Genomic DNA, 15629 nt, shown 5'->3' with positions numbered 1-15629 from the left:
GGTGAGATAATTGGTATCCCTGTTCCAGAGAAAGACATTTATGTAGATGCTTTGGACTACATTGAAAGGAGTTTCTCTTCTTCCAAAGAGCATGTACGCCAGTGTATACGGCCACCAAGGTTCATTGAGGTTATGGATGGCGAAAGTACAGAAAAGAGGTATGTGGTAGAGGTTGACATTGTGCCTTCAATAAGTATTGTGAAGAACAAAGTGTATGAAGTGCGTCTGCCAAAGTTCAAAGAGTCATCAAACAAAGTAGAATATGAGAAAGAAACAATTCTGCGGCGGGTGGGTGCAAAGACGGAACGGGTGGTCGACATAAATGATTTTTACGATGGACTCAAAGATCGAGACGCTCAAAGAGAAGAAGCAGAGAAAACTCTGTTCCTCGGTGCCCCAGACTGGTTACAGAACTTCGGAAGGAAACTAACAATGCTTATGACTTATGGAAAGAAATTCATCGTAAAGGAGGAATTGTTCATACTCGTCACTAACGAGTTCAACCCTGGACGGATTAAGAAACCACGGGCCCCCACGTGTCAAAAAAAAAAAAGACGTAAAAAAAAAAAAAAGATTAGAAAAAAAACAAATAAACAAAAATAAAACAGTCCGTATGGAACAACGATACCGGAGCTGAGCAGACAACATAACGCGAATTATATGACCATGACATGAATGACTTAAGCCTAGCATATACCGGCTATGGCGCATCGTGTCATATCATCATATCAATATAAAGTTAATAACAGCGACTTCACGCAGAGGCTCTGGCTTAGGGGCCCCCTGAGCTCATGGGCCACTGGTGCCGGTAGGCTCGTTCGGTAATCCATCCCTGAGTAGGACTATTGGGGCCTTGTTACTGACATGAATGACTTAAGCCTAGCATATACCAGCTACGGAGCATCGTGTCATATCATCATATTCATATCAATACAATGTTAATAACAGCGACGTCACGCGCGGAGGCTCAGGCCCAGGGGCCCCCTGAGCTCATGGGCCCCCTGAGCTCATGGGCCCCTGAGCTCAGGGGCCCCTGGTGCCGGTAGGCTCGTTCGGTAATCCATCCCTCAGTAGGACTATTGGAGCCCTGTTACTGACATGAATGACTTAAGCCTAGCATATACCGGCTACGGCGCATCGTGTCATATCATCATATTCAGATCAATACAATGTTAATAACAGCGATGTCACGTGCGGAGGCTCAGGCCCAGGGGCCCCCTGAGCTCATGGGCCCCTGGGCCTGGGCCCAGTAGGCCCGTTGGTTAATCCATCCCTGAGTTCAACCCTGATGACCTTCGCAACCTTGACTGGCTGCTTAACATGACCATGTTCTGTGTGTTTGACTTTGACCCAGACTCAAAGGTCTCAGGTCTTTGCAGTAAGTACCTTCAGCATCACGTGGCAAATATTCATTCTCTGCAGAGGTATAGGATATCCAGTGAGATGAGCATCCAAGAATTCACGACTCATTTGCATCTGTTCGACCAAACTAGCTGGATCTTTTGTAACGGCCGTAGTGACTACAAAGGAGATGACAGTCCATGTAATGAAATGACTTGGATCAAGACAAAAATGACTGTCCTGCGGGAAGCTGTGTCTTTGATCTGTAAACAAATCTTGCCAAAAGGGACATTCCAAGTCATTTTTCTTCTCACATCACCAGTTGAGAAACCACTCTTGCACACCTTTAATGAGTTTTTCACAGACATGAAAGGCCATGAAGACATCATCTGCATCTGTGAATCAGAGAAAAACTTCCAGAAGTGGCAAAGCTTTGCAGAGGGGTCATGTGGAACAGAAACTGTGAACAATTCCAGTGTTGTTGGGATGAAAATGAGTCACATTAATGCAACTCTAGAGCAAATACAATCTGTCAACGCATGCGCAAGAAAACACCTGCCAGTCTTTGTGAAGGGGACATGTCTTCTTGAAACACACGAAGAGGAAAAGATGTATTCCCTGGAAATTCTGACAGTCGATCATTGTGACGAAACAAGCCAAGACTTCATTGAGGAAGAGAAAGAGAACATTGACCAGCAGTTCTACCATGGTGGTCGAATAAACTGGTTGAATTTATGGCTTGCTGAGCACCAGCATGTTGGAGAGGTAATTGAAAGAGATGCTTATCAGGATGTCTCCAATTGTGTCAATGACTCTTTGAAGTCGAATGCTGATCAAACTCCAGTGAACAGTATAAACATCTTCCATCACCCAGGAAGTGGTGGAAGCACTGTCGCAAGACAAGTGCTGTGGAACAACAGGAAAGGTCTCAGGTGTGCAGTTGTAAAGCCCTCATACTCTCCTGCTGTGGTTGCGCAACATGCAGTTGAACTGAGAGAATACGAGGAGAAAGATCCACAGAGGTGTCTTCCTGTGCTGCTCCTCATTGAAGACTCAAACAGAGAATACCTCGATGATCTCAGGAACGAACTGGAGGTTGCCACAAACGCCAAAAGAATCCTGTGTGGAACTCTGTGTTTCATTTTGATGAGCTGCAGACGATCCCATGATCCAGAGAAAAGATGCAAAGAGTCTCCGTTACAGAACGTGTCTGTCACTCACAAACTGTCTGAACAAGAGAAGAGACAGTTTGCCAAAAAACGAAAGGTGCTTGAGGAACAATATGAAAATGAATTCATCCTGACATTTGTTCTGATGAGTGAAGGATTCGATAAGAAGTATGTTCAACAGTTTGTCAAACATTTGCTGCAAGGCCTTGACAGTACATCTCTTGTGACTAGCCTCATTCTTTATGTGGCATTGCTGAACACTTATGTTCAAAACTCGTTCATCTCTCAGTCTCATTGTGAAGAGTTTCTTGGAAACTTTCTCATTCACTTGGAAAGGTTTCGCCAACATGGGTTTGAGAAATCCCTCGGTGATCAGGCTAAACTAATCTTCTTGCATCTCAGAGATGATAAGACGCACATTAAATCGATCAGAATCATCCACCCACTCGTTGCAAAGGAAATTCTCGAGCAACTTTTGGGGGACAAACAGACCCAAAGCAGTTTGGCAATGAGTTTGCTGTGCAACACTGTGCTTTTTGAGCACAGATTTGGAAGGGCTGAATATCTGTCATTTTTGAGAGCACTGTTGATAACGCGATCCAGAATAAGCAAAGGGGACAAATATGACAGTTTTTTCTCTCCTCTGATTGAGCATGTGCGTGAAAAGGAAAAAAGCCCAGACAAAGCAATTGAGTTACTCACGGAAGCGTTCCGGTGTTTCCATAACGATCCATTCTTTGCGCAACAACTTGCACGTCTTCATTACACTGACGAAAAGTTTGAAGAGGCCAAAGACTGGGCCGAGACAGCAGCCAAACAGTTGCCCAAAAACTCGTACATACTCGACACAAAAGGGCAAGTGTACAGGAAATGGTTCCAAGCTAAATGCAAAGCTATTGACAATGACAGAGTACAAAAGACACCCGAGAATATAGCAGATGCCGTGGCGACTGCACTGAAAGCCCTGGAGTGTTTTCAGGAATGTGAGAAAGCAGCTGAAGCAGATCCAGAAAACAGTAATAGCTCAGGGTTTTTCTCTGAAGTTGAGGTTGGATGCAGTCTGCTCAAACTGATCTCTTCATTGGAAGTGTTTGCAAACAGAGCCAATGGCCATTCAGAGTGTATGAAGTACCTGTCGACACCGGAGTACATTCCTGAGGAAGTTGAAAACGCCTGGGCACCATTTCATGATGGTTTGAAAAAACTCAACAAGACAATGCAAGATGCCCTCGAATGGATTTCAGAAGACCTCAGTTACTTCCAAACAGACAACGGTTTTGATGGAGAAGAGACCCCTGAAAGTCACGAGGAGAAGATAAGCCATCCACTGAAATGGTTGGCAAAAAAATCTTCAGAGTATGGGAAATATTTCAGTGAAACCTATTTTACTGCACTTCAAGGGAAATCAATCCCATCCAAACTGACTCCTTTCCAAAAGCGCATGATCATCTATCATCTTGGTGGGGGGAACATGACATCTATCCTCTTCAACCTAACTGACCAGAAGGATGCAGTAACTCTCCTCGAGACCATCCTTTCTCTCTACCCCAGAAATCCAAAAATGGCCAAATTTGGTCAAAGGGATATTGTCAATTACATAATGGCCAACCTTACTCTGAACTGCCTGTCACCAACGATCAAAAAGGTCGCTCAGCTGAAAGATCTGCAGGAACTTTGTCATCAGTTCCCAAAAGATAAAGGGAAATGTTTATCGAGTGGCCTCTTCTTGCGTACCTTGCTATTCTGGCCGGAGGATCATGACCCAGATAATGAGAAAGAAACAAAATATGAAATTGTGCAAGCGGCTGTTGACCAACTAAAAAAAGACTACTTGATCAAGATGAAGGACATTCCTCAGAGGAAAAGAAGGCTTTACACCCATTTCTTTCTGGGCAGTGGGAACGGACTGGATAAATTTGTCCACAAGAGAAAGTTTGAAAGTGTCACAAAGATGTTCTCAGTTTCTGAGAAACGCATGAAGTGGTTTAGGGGTGAGGCATTGAAAAAGCCTGAGATTGCCACAATGCTGAATCGCGTTTCTGGATGGACTGAAGATGGACAGGTGTACCTTGAAGGCCCTCGGAAAAGGAAGTTCAATATCCTGCCTCTTCACCTACCATCAGTGCCTCATAGTAATGAAAACATCACGTTCTACCTGGGGTTCACATTCAGAGGGCCAGTTGCCTGCAACATCCTTGTGAAACAATAGTTTGTCTTTGAACAATGATCCTGCCACGTATGGCTGCACATCATCTCCCTGAAGCATGAGTGTAATATCCACTTCAGTTCCAAGAGCAAGAACAGATATAAAAAGAAGAAATATCTGGTCAAAACAAAACAAAAAATGTTTCTTTCTCCAAATTGTCAAGTATATTGAAGCATTTGTTCTGGTACAAATTGCAATTCTTTTGTCAGATAGTTTAACTATAATTTGATTTTTTTTCTCATTTTATAATTATATATATTTATATATGTGTGTGTGTGTACTGACAATTCAAGTGTTTAAAAAAAAAGTTTTTGTATGTGTATATAAACATGTGACATGATTGACTGAATTCCCAGGGTAATAACAATGTAAACTGAAATTCCTATCCGACAGCTCAATGCTTCTCAAATAGGAACTTAAAGTCCCTGTCTAGACCTGAATCTCGTATCCTGTTATTTTCATATTGTTTGTAGATGCAGTTCAGAAGGACTGCAGTTCACACCTGGCATCTAAATGCATTTTTAATGCATCTAATGTGAGCATTTTTGCCTGGGTTTTTCTAAGTGGTTCATGTTTGGTGTTATCTAACTAGAATGCTGTCGGAAGAGACATTGTGGTTCATAGCGTGAACCGTTCCGAAACATCTGGGCTTCTAGTACAGTGGTTCTCAAACTTTTTTAATTGATCCACGTCCCTGTGAAATACGTTTTCAGCAAAGAACCCCCTAACTAGGGCAACACATTTTTGGTTGGACAAAAGGTGTAATACACAGTGCTGTGCCATCAGTGTCTGATTTACTATAGAATATAGACAAATAATTTTCTGAACTGACTTATATTTTATTGTATATGTATTAAATAACCATTTTTAAAGAACTTTTGAATGGATGCGAATTTTAAATTATTATTTAAATAAATCTCACATTCACGTACCCTCAGGGGTACACAAACCCCCATTTGAGAACCACTATTCTAGTAGATCATGATAGCTAAATCGGTGTTTCCACAATAAATGTTTTAAGACGAATCGGCAGCATTATGTACATTTTGAGAAGAATATGCCGATCATATGTGCAACAGAAAAATGTAATAAAATGGCAAATTATGGGAAATTACATTTTTAAACTAGAAATTACACCAGTACCTGGGGCTATACTTTTCTATACTTATATTGAATTAATTTGTTGGATAGTAACATGAAGAAACACATGAATTTGTAAACATTATTCTGAAATATATAAAACATGTCTTGAAATACAATTTTAGTTTGTTTTATGTTGTAAATCTGACTACATCGACCTTTGAAGATACAAGATATGAATTTATATTGTGAGAGCGTTGTCTGTTAATCTCCTTATTGGGATCTCCACTACACATGTTGAAGCTAAGCCTTAGAAATGATCAAACGTGTCATAACGTAAACACCAAAATGGAGGCTGTTTGATTGTTCAATCGAGTCGGTAAATATAGGATTAAAACATTTCCATTGCAAATGAGTTTTAAAACAACTTATTTGAGAAATTTCATGAGGGAACCATTTTTCCGAAATGGTGCGAAGACGAGAATACAAATAAAAAAACACCAGTTGAAGGTTTGATAGGAGTTGCACACAGCTAATTGTATGGGTCAGTTTATGGACTTAAATTTAATATGTGTGTAGTTATCAGAATTACAGGTTCTCACATACATGATTTTGACATATCAAATATATTGAATTGGTAAATGGCACGTGTTTCTGCAATATGTGCATTCTTTTTTATTAGGACTTGATCATCAGAGATAACTCAGATTAAAGAATGAATGCATATGTTAAGAGATTGCTGCAACACGATATTGAATAGTATTTTCAAGGAACAGTTCACACAAAACATAAATTATACATATTTTTCTCTTACCTGTCGTGCTATTTATAAATCTGGATTGTTTTGGTGTGAGTTACCTTGTTACGGGTAGTTTATTTCCATATAGTCACATTATTTTCGAGACGAGGCTGAAATATATATATATTGTTGACTTAAAGGTGTACTGTCCGTTTAAATCTAAAAACGAAACTTAAATTACTTTAGTGTGATCAGAAAACGAAACATAAAGGATCTTGATTTAAATCACTTTAACAGCAGATTATTTTCTAAACAATATATTTAATTTCCTTGAGGTGAAACCTTTTATTTATTTATGTTTTCGTTAATTCACAACATATAGAAGAGGCGGAAGGAGGCGAGGGAGCAAGAGTGGTAGGTTTTAGCAATTTTGTCCCACCGTGCTTGCCCTAGTTCCGCGTTAGTGATTCCTCCGCTACACATATCATATTCCTTCGTAGATAAACGTACGTCAGTCAAACTTTGCTTGCAACACAGCTTATTTTATGCCACTACTCTCGCAATGTAACTAAATGTTAAACGGCAGCTCTGACCGAACGGAACTGCTCGATATATAACATCAACAGTCAAAACGGTTCAGGTCCACAAAATGAACAACACTGAGTGTAAGATCGTTTCCAGTCGCAGCTTTGTGTAAATAGTTCGCAGACACAACTTCTCCACCACAGCACTCGGGCTTCTCCAGTGACGAGGTCATCATGGGTCGTGGTGGGTCTAACCTCACGGCAGCTGCGCTCCTGCTCGTCTCTGCTCTGGCAGCGTGCGCGTTCATCAACCACGTGACCCCGCTGCTGAGATCGGGCTGTGCAAAGCGAAATGCAACAAACGCGCACGAAAGACTCGGTGATAATCCAACACACCGGCGGGATAATACAGCGGAAACGAGCTCGAGAGAGACCGATATTCCCAGAGATGACGCATGCGCCATGGCCCCAGAGAGCCGGTTTGATTGTGCCAGGGACAGGCTTCTGAGCCGGAGGGGGTGTGAAGAGAGGGGATGCTGCTACGCCCCTCTGCCTCACTCTGCAGGACCACCTTGGTGCTTCTACCCCAGTCGGTACCCTGGCTACAGAATGGGTCCCCTCACGCCCACCGTGCGAGGCCAGGAGGCCACCCTGACCCGGGCCGCCCCCCCACGTCTCCCCAGAGAGATCTCCCCTGTCCACCTAGAGGCCACAGGGGAGACTGCAGGCTGCTTCCATCTCACTGTGAGTACCGTGTGCAGGAAGCCTGCTGATTAGAATGACTGATGTAGTTCGAGTGGAACATTTATTTTAATAGTAAAATGTGTCTTTCTTTTTGCCATTGAAGTTTCTAAAACAATTTAGGAGAAAAATAGATTGTGTGATTTGGGAGGATGTGGAAATTAAAACAAACCCCCGGAAATATGGTCTATAAGTAATCAAAATATCAGTGACTATTATGTTTATTTTAACTAACTTTGTATTATAATAATAATTGTATAATAACAACCAAACAAGTTGAATTCATTCATATGTATGCAATAAAGAGATTAGACCTTTGGTTATTCTATAAACATGGCTCATTACTGTGTGCTGCTAAAAATTAACTGACACTTATTTTCTCTCAAGTTAAAGGACCCGTCATCTCAGAGATATGAAGTCAAACTTCCAGCTGGTGTTCCTCAGAGCGAAGCTGATACTACTAAAGATGCCCTTTATTCCACTGAATACCAGTCTGACCCGTTTGGCTTCATAGTGCGGCGCAAATCCAATGGACGGGTCATGTGAGTAGATTTTTTCAACTGTTTTACAATTGCAATTTACATAAATGGTATCATAGCAACATTCTGTTTAGTCATACTTATCCTTCAATTCATCAACAAGCGAGACAGTGCCTTCGCCTTCTGTTATAATCCCATTACCTACTTGCTGGGTTTTCACTTTTAATTGTATATTCATAATTATATTTAAATGCCATAATTTATATATATATATATAAAACTCTGCACTTTTTGTGCCGAAGATGCTCATACTCAATCTTATGAGCCATGGATAATAAGACAACTGCATGAAAAGAGTGCTGTGATGATATTCTTGATCATTATCATTGTGTAGTTGTATCACATATGATTGCCCTGCCCAGCATGAACACCACAGTCGCTCCTCTGCTGTTTGCTGACCAGTACCTGCAGCTGTCCACCGCACTAGCATCCTCCCTTGTGTCTGGTCTCGGGGAGCATTACACCTCCCTCCTCCTGGACCTTAACTGGACTTCTCTGACTCTCTGGAACAGAAACATGGCGCCTCATGTGAGTCTTTTGCAGTGGCTCTAAAACATCAGGGTCAGGAGCCCAAAAGGGGTCACGAGACCAATGTGAAGGGTTAATGAGATGCATTCCTGCTGCACAAATTGTTAATTTTAAACCTCTTCCATTGTCCAAACCCTAAACCAATGCTTTTGAACAGGGATATCCATCATGTCAATTATAATCATCCTCTCCTTTTAATTCCCGGCACTTTAAAACCTCTCAAAGACTTAAAACCTTTAAATCAAGTTATATGCGGAACAGTCACCCTTTTGTCATTTCCTGCCTCTCTCCGCTTGTCTCTGCAGGCCGACGCTAACCTCTATGGCTCCCACCCGTTCTACATAGTACAGGAGGAGGACGGCTCGGCACACGGCGTCTTCCTTCTTAACAGCAATGCCATCGGTACCAAGCCATCTTTTCCAATAAGACACACACAGCATCCCAGTGTCATGTTTTTGTCCTTACTTTCCATCCAACATATATATATTTCTTGCATGTGTGAATACCTTTTACCACTGAATATCTTTCCAAATGTTTCTGCAGAAGTGCTGCTGCAGCCGACCCCCGCTCTCACCTGGGTGGCTATCGGTGGAATCCTGGACCTCTATGTTTTCTTGGGTCCTGACCCTCAAACTGTGATACGACAGTACCTTCAAGTCATTGGTATGTCTTTTAATTTTTAGGTAGCAAAAGAAATAACTGTATATGTGGTTTTTAAGCTTTGGAAAATCTGTGAATCCTTGAAGAAGCCCTAAGGCAACCTGGTAAGAGTGGATGTGTTTCTCTTTTGCCCTTTCTTTATCCTCAGGCTATCCCATGATGCCTCCCTATTGGTCATTGGGTTTTCATCTGTGTCGCTGGGGTTACACAACCACTATGACTACCCGACATGTGGCACAACGCATGCACAATGCAACGTTTCCCATGGTAAATGAAGTACTCACAAAGCTCTATCAAATGGACGCGATTTTTACAGCTCACACTTTTCCCTACATATGTGCATTTATTATGTACAAAGTTTTACGGATGTGTGAAAATTGTCAGTATTAATTAAACACTTAGCAACACACCAAATGTTGTTGTGACCTCTTCAGATATTTATTTATTTTTGCACAATTTAAACAATAAAACAAAATAAAAATCTCAACAGAGATAAATGAATCTCACAGTGCAGGAAGAGACAAAAAGACAACTGGGCTTATTTGAAGCCTCTACCTATATAATATTTACCATTTTACAAAATTCCAAACATAAAATGAAAAATGCATGAGATAGACAACAAAAGAAAGAAGGAGATAGTTTGTTATCATCAGCATTGTGCAATACTGAGATCAAATTGTTCTGTTTTTTTTTCATCACCAGGATGTACAGTGGAATGATCTAGACTATGCCAATAAGGACAGGGTGTTCACCTTTGACCCCTGGCGATTTGGGGACCTCCCAGAGATGGTGAAGGACTTCCATGAAAGAGGAATGAAGTACATCCTGATTCTGGTGTGACAGCTTTTATTTTTTATAGACCGCACAAACTGCTGATGCTGACTTAACGGTCTTTTTATAATTTAGCATTTAAAACACAAGCATCAGTTGTTTATATATTTTTTAAATATTGTGTAGTTCTCTAAATAAGTACAAGTTATTATTGACGATTCCGATGTTTCTCCAGTAGATGGCAGCAAACCTGTCCTACCTGGTAACTGAGTCTTTGCCTCCTGGTTTGTGTCTCAGGACCCGGGGATCAGCAGCAGCAGCCCCCCTGGAACGTACTCGCCCTTTGATGATGGACTGAAACGAGACGTCTTCATTAAAAATGCTACCGGACACATCCTGATAGGGAAGGTTAGACTTCTGTTTATTTTTTCTTCGAGTGACGTATGCTTTACTTTCTCATTGTGATATGTGTGTGTGTGTGTGATGCACATATCCGTACTTTGTATCCAGGTTTGGCCGGGCCCTACTGCCTTCCCCGACTTCACCAACCCAGAGACCAGGCGCTGGTGGGAGGACTGCATCAGAGAGTTTCATTCTAAAGTTCCTGTGGATGGCCTGTGGATTGTGAGTATTTAAACACAGAGCACGGCTTATGTATCAACAGATATGAAGTCATGAGACATCAGGTGTGTGCTTTTCACATGACTTGTTGTATTTAGTTTGTCTGCACCTTAAAACCACACCAAGAATAACTCATCCCCTGATATATTTCTCCCATGCACCCCCCAGGATATGAATGAACCAGCCAGTTTTGTGCAGGGCTCAGTGGAGGGCTGTCCTGACAGTGATCTTGAGAACCCACCCTACACACCCAGTAAGTGTATTGGATCAGTATTGAACGTCACTAACATTTAAAGGCATACAAACACTATTGGTTTCACATTTCTAGACAGTGTATGCATTAAAGTACATATAAGGAAATTGTACACAATACTATGTAAGTGACTCCAGATCCATAACTGATCATCGCGACATATGTTGCACTTATTTGTAACCTTTGTGTGTCTCTGGCTGTCATACAAACAGAGGTGGTTGGAGGCCAGTTGAACTCGGGAACTCTTTGTATGTCGGCTCAGCAGAAGCTGTCAACCCACTACAACCTGCACAATATGTACGGACTGACTGAAGCCGAGGCCACGCACAGGTTAGACCGGGCAGCGATGCAGTTTGCAGAATTTAGTTATTTGAATGTGAACAGCAGAATTTAAAATAAGTAGCAAAGTAGCAACAACGACAAAAAATGGCCGGTGATAATGCATGTAGCAAGGTCCAATCTTTTGACATCAATTGAGAGGAAAGCCATGCATGTTTTCACCTAGTCTAGTTTAAAAGTGGATCAACAATGTGTTGCATGAATACAACATAGTAGTGGTACTAGGTAGTTTATTTTATTTTATTAACTGGATCCCCATCAGCTGACGCCTTAGCGGCCGCTTATCTTCCTGGGGTCCACAGAAAGGACGACATGTAACACATACAAACATGCAAAACATGACGTAAAAAAAATAGTACAAACAGAATAATAAAAAATAAATAAAGTGCAGTCGAGCACTGGCATGTATATTGTGCACTACATCAGTAATTTATACAAAGAAATATCAGATTGCTACAAAAAGGGATGGAAACATGTCAAGGAGTTAATAGCAGCCCTGAGGTGTGCCTTTAATTGTTTTTAAATCACAAATTATAACCTGTATGAGATGCATGATGAGGTTGCAAATACCAAGCATTAATTGCACAAAAAATAACTACGTTTGAGGAGGTTTGTTCTTGGGGTTGGAGGTATTAAGTGACGTAAACTAGCGTTCCTTGTGTGATGGTTATAAATATTCAGGTGTCTGATTAAATATTACCGTTCCTGAAAAATATGAGAAGGCAATAGGAAAGTTTAATTTCCACTGTGAACCATGATAGGCGAGAGTGCCGGTCGTGGCATAACTCATTGAAATGTAAGATGAAGCAATAGAAAGACGGACTATCTTTGAGGACATGCCCATTTCTATTTTGAGTTCAGTATACTGGAGGCCAATGTGACAGAATACATGGACCGAGTTGTTCTTTGGCTTTTTTATTATTTTCCTTGTCTACTCCATTTATCCCGGTGTTGGTTGCCGTCTTCAGTGCACTCCTGAACATACGAGGGAAGAGACCCTTCGTCCTGTCTCGCTCCTCCTTCCCTGGCATCGGGCGCTTCTCTGCAGTGTGGACAGGAGACGTCAGGAGTGACTGGGAGCAGCTTCGATTCTCCATCCCTGGTGAGGAGATGTCGGAACACTGTGTTTTTATTATGATCAGTGTCACACATGTTTGAATGCACGTGATTATTCAGTGGGATATTGGCTTGAAATAGTTCAATTTTTATATGTGGTAGAATAAAAAATAAAAAAATCTTTTTATGTGGCCACAGATCATTTTATTGTTTTTTAACTGACCTTTTGCCCTCGTCCACCCCCTGCAGCGGTGCTGCAATTCGGCCTGTTCGGCGTGCCCCTTGTGGGGGCGGACGTCTGTGGCTTTGGGGGGAACACCACCGAGGAACTGTGTGTTCGATGGATGCAGCTCGGGGCCTTCTACCCGTTTATGAGAAACCACAATGACAAGCCGAACGCTGTGAGACAGAGACACCGTTTGGTTTCTTCCGTTGCGCTTAGAGCAGTCCATCTGTTTCATGTATTATGAATAGAGGTAACTCTATATCTTGTCATTGTTTATGTGTTTCTATGTGTCCCTCAGCCTCAGGAGCCCTATGTATTTGGGCACAAGGCCCAGGCAGCCATGCGGAGTGCGTTGAACCTCCGATACTCCCTTCTCCCTTTCCTCTACACACTCTTCCATCATGCACACACTTCTGCTGCCACCGTGGCCAGGCCTCTCTTCATGGAGTATGTGTCCTCTCCATTCTCTATAGTCCTGTGTAAATTAAAATGACGGAGACCACATGCTTCCCTTTCTATAACATCGTATTGTTATGCTCCTTGTCTATCCACCCCTCTTAGGTTTCCCACTGATGATAACTGTCGGGCCGTAGACCGACAGTTCCTGTGGGGGAGTTCGCTTCTCATCAGCCCCGTCGTAGAGCAAGGGGCAGTAGAGCTGGCTGCTTACCTGCCCTATGCCACTTGGTACAGCCTGAACAATGTGAGCCAAACTCCAATGCATGTTTTCCCCCCTTTTTAAAGGGAGCCATGTTTGAGGCTTTTTGTGGGAACACATTACTGAAGTGTCCACCTGTTTCCCTTTTGAGGTCTGCTCATCTGTGTTTGGCTCACTAGGGTCAGCCTTTCTACAGTAAGGGTCAGTACTTGCTCCTGCCAGCCTCTCTGGACACCATCAATGTCCATGTGAGGGAAGGACATATTATCCCCCAGCAGGTGGGTGTCTGCTGCCAACATGCGGCTCATTGTACTGACCCAACACTTTCTGTTTGATTTTTGGTTCAGTAGGAGACAACATGTGGTAGATGAATTTTCGATCAATAATGTAAACAATGCACAATTAAAACTTGGGAATCAAGTACTCTGAATTCCTATTTACAATGTATACTTCTGTTTCGCTCAGACTGGTGTAAAGTATATTATTTGTTGTTACCTCTCAATACACAGAAACGTTATTTTCCAGTCAAATGGATGTGACATTATTATGATCAAACGTTGTATCAGGTTATTTTGAACTTTAAGTATCATGAATTCCTGACTGGCGCCTTCAATCTGAAAACTAGCCAAAACACTGATGGGGGGGAAAAGTGCATTTAATATAATTTCATCCCCATATATTCTTTGTTGTGCCTTTTCTTGTGAAGGAGCCTGCTCTGACAACCACAGCCTCTCGCAGAAAGCCTTTCTTCCTGACCGTGGCCCTGTCAGCAGGCGGCTGGGCCTGGGGCGACTTGTTCTGGGACGACGGGGACACACTTCACACTTTTGAAACGGGACATTATTGTTATATTATCTTCACTGCTGGCCAGGTAGGAAAGAGACGAGTGATATTTGCATCGGGAACGCCGCAGAGACACTGTTTAGCATTTGACTGCACTGCTACCTTTCGTTTCTGAAAGATGCAATTAAGTTTAAATGCTTAAAACCCTTGACTTCATAAATGGTGATTTAATGTCTGCTTCAGTCTCAGGTGTTGAGTGATCCTCAAAGGATGAACGGGGCCCTGGATGGTCTGGTGCTTGGAGGGCTGCAGGTGTTCGGGGTGCCCTCACCACCTCGATATGTATTAGCCAATGGGGACAAAGTCAGGGATTTCACGTACCGCAGTGACACCAAGGTGAGTTCTGTGTGATTCAGCACGACTTCATCAGGAAGATAATGAAATCATTCTGCAGATAAGTGTCTGTTTGTCTCCCCCTCTATATAAAAATGTATTTGCCATGTTTTTCTTTACTCATGTCTACTGCCAGTTGTCCTTGTAAGAAAATAATATAACCATTAAATTGAACTCTGTTGGTGTATTTTTCTTACTGCAGGTCCTGACAGTGACCAGCCTTGCTTTGCCAATGTCCGAGGTGTTTACAGTCCAATGGGCTCTCTGATGCACTGGACCTTATGGCAGCCTTTGCATTTAATGCTGTGAATATCAGCTGCACAGGAGCATGTTTTAAAAAAACAAAGGGAGCCATCATCTTGATCTGTCGGATTTTCCTGCGACGTAATTTGTGCTGCTAACTGAGGAACTGAATCAAGGCCGTGTGATGTCTTTTAAATGTATATAACTTATTAAACTGTTTATACTTGTTTGTATCATGTTTATATGTATGTGTTACTGAAGTGCTTTATACAAAGAAATATGTCTGCAGTGCTGCATGTGAGAGTTTATGAGAAGGTTTCATTCTCAACAGCAAACATTTTTACATATAGACAATAAAATAAAATAGCAGGGCAGGACATATTCAATTTAATAATTTAAATAATAAAGAAAATGAAGGTGTATAGTAAAAGTGCTGCAAGATTTATTGATGTTCAATTTGAGGAGGATCTGGCCATAGTTATTGTTTTATTGAGACTATTTGCAGTGGTCATGAAGGTTCTCCTGTTTCTGTCCTTGTGAAGCGGAGCTGAAGCACTCTGGAGAACGTGCTCCGCTGTCCCTGCATTAGGTGGTGGAGACGGTGGTTCGGGTTATCCAATATGGACAATAATTTCTTCAGTGTCCTCCTCTCCACCACCTGTTCCAGATAGTCCTGTTTGCAGCCAATGATGGAGCTACCTCACCAGTTTAGTGAGTCGGTGTCATTACTTTTTCTCAACATAATACAAAACGTAAGTG

General features: G+C 42.0%; 1 protein-coding gene across 3 annotated transcripts; it reads left to right on the top strand.

Annotated features, from left to right (window-relative positions):
* The first annotated feature begins 4733 nt into the window (after positions 1–4733).
* Positions 4734–15096, top strand: gaa (alpha glucosidase). 3 transcript variants are annotated; one of them, XM_056407760.1, is made up of 19 exons: positions 4734–7803; positions 8194–8342; positions 8702–8867; positions 9173–9269; positions 9411–9530; positions 9676–9794; positions 10230–10361; positions 10596–10706; positions 10809–10922; positions 11088–11172; positions 11385–11502; positions 12480–12613; positions 12817–12968; positions 13092–13240; positions 13355–13496; positions 13631–13729; positions 14158–14322; positions 14478–14630; positions 14830–15096. In XM_056407760.1, the coding sequence occupies exons 1-19, from the start codon at positions 7294–7296 to the stop codon at positions 14893–14895; spliced, it is 2781 nt and encodes a 926-aa protein (XP_056263735.1). In that variant the 5' UTR covers positions 4734–7293; the 3' UTR covers positions 14896–15096. The 3 variants fall into 3 exon arrangements, with proteins under 3 accessions (XP_056263735.1, XP_056263733.1, XP_056263736.1); XM_056407758.1 differs by having other exon boundaries at positions 8188–8342; XM_056407761.1 differs by lacking the exons at positions 14158–14322; positions 14478–14630; positions 14830–15096 and having other exon boundaries at positions 8188–8342; positions 13603–13725.
* Positions 15097–15629: the final 533 nt, after the last annotated feature.

The sequence above is a fragment of the Pseudoliparis swirei genome, chromosome 23, assembly GCF_029220125.1.
Source record: "Pseudoliparis swirei isolate HS2019 ecotype Mariana Trench chromosome 23, NWPU_hadal_v1, whole genome shotgun sequence".
NCBI classification, from domain to species: Eukaryota; Metazoa; Chordata; class Actinopteri; order Perciformes; family Liparidae; genus Pseudoliparis; species Pseudoliparis swirei.
Note: the sequence above shows the minus strand (reverse complement) of the source record. Positions and strands in the feature narration are given on the sequence as shown.

Excerpts from the sequence above, each read along its gene's own strand:
- gaa (XM_056407758.1), top strand. The coding sequence starts at position 7,294 with ATGGGTCGTGGTGGGTCTAACCTCACGGCAGCTGCGCTCCTGCTCGTC. Across the intron at positions 8,343-8,701 it reads AAATCCAATGGACGGGTCAT|CATGAACACCACAGTCGCTC; the intron begins GTGAGTAGATTT and ends TGCCCTGCCCAG. Across the intron at positions 10,362-10,595 it reads TGAAGTACATCCTGATTCTG|GACCCGGGGATCAGCAGCAG; the intron begins GTGTGACAGCTT and ends TTTGTGTCTCAG.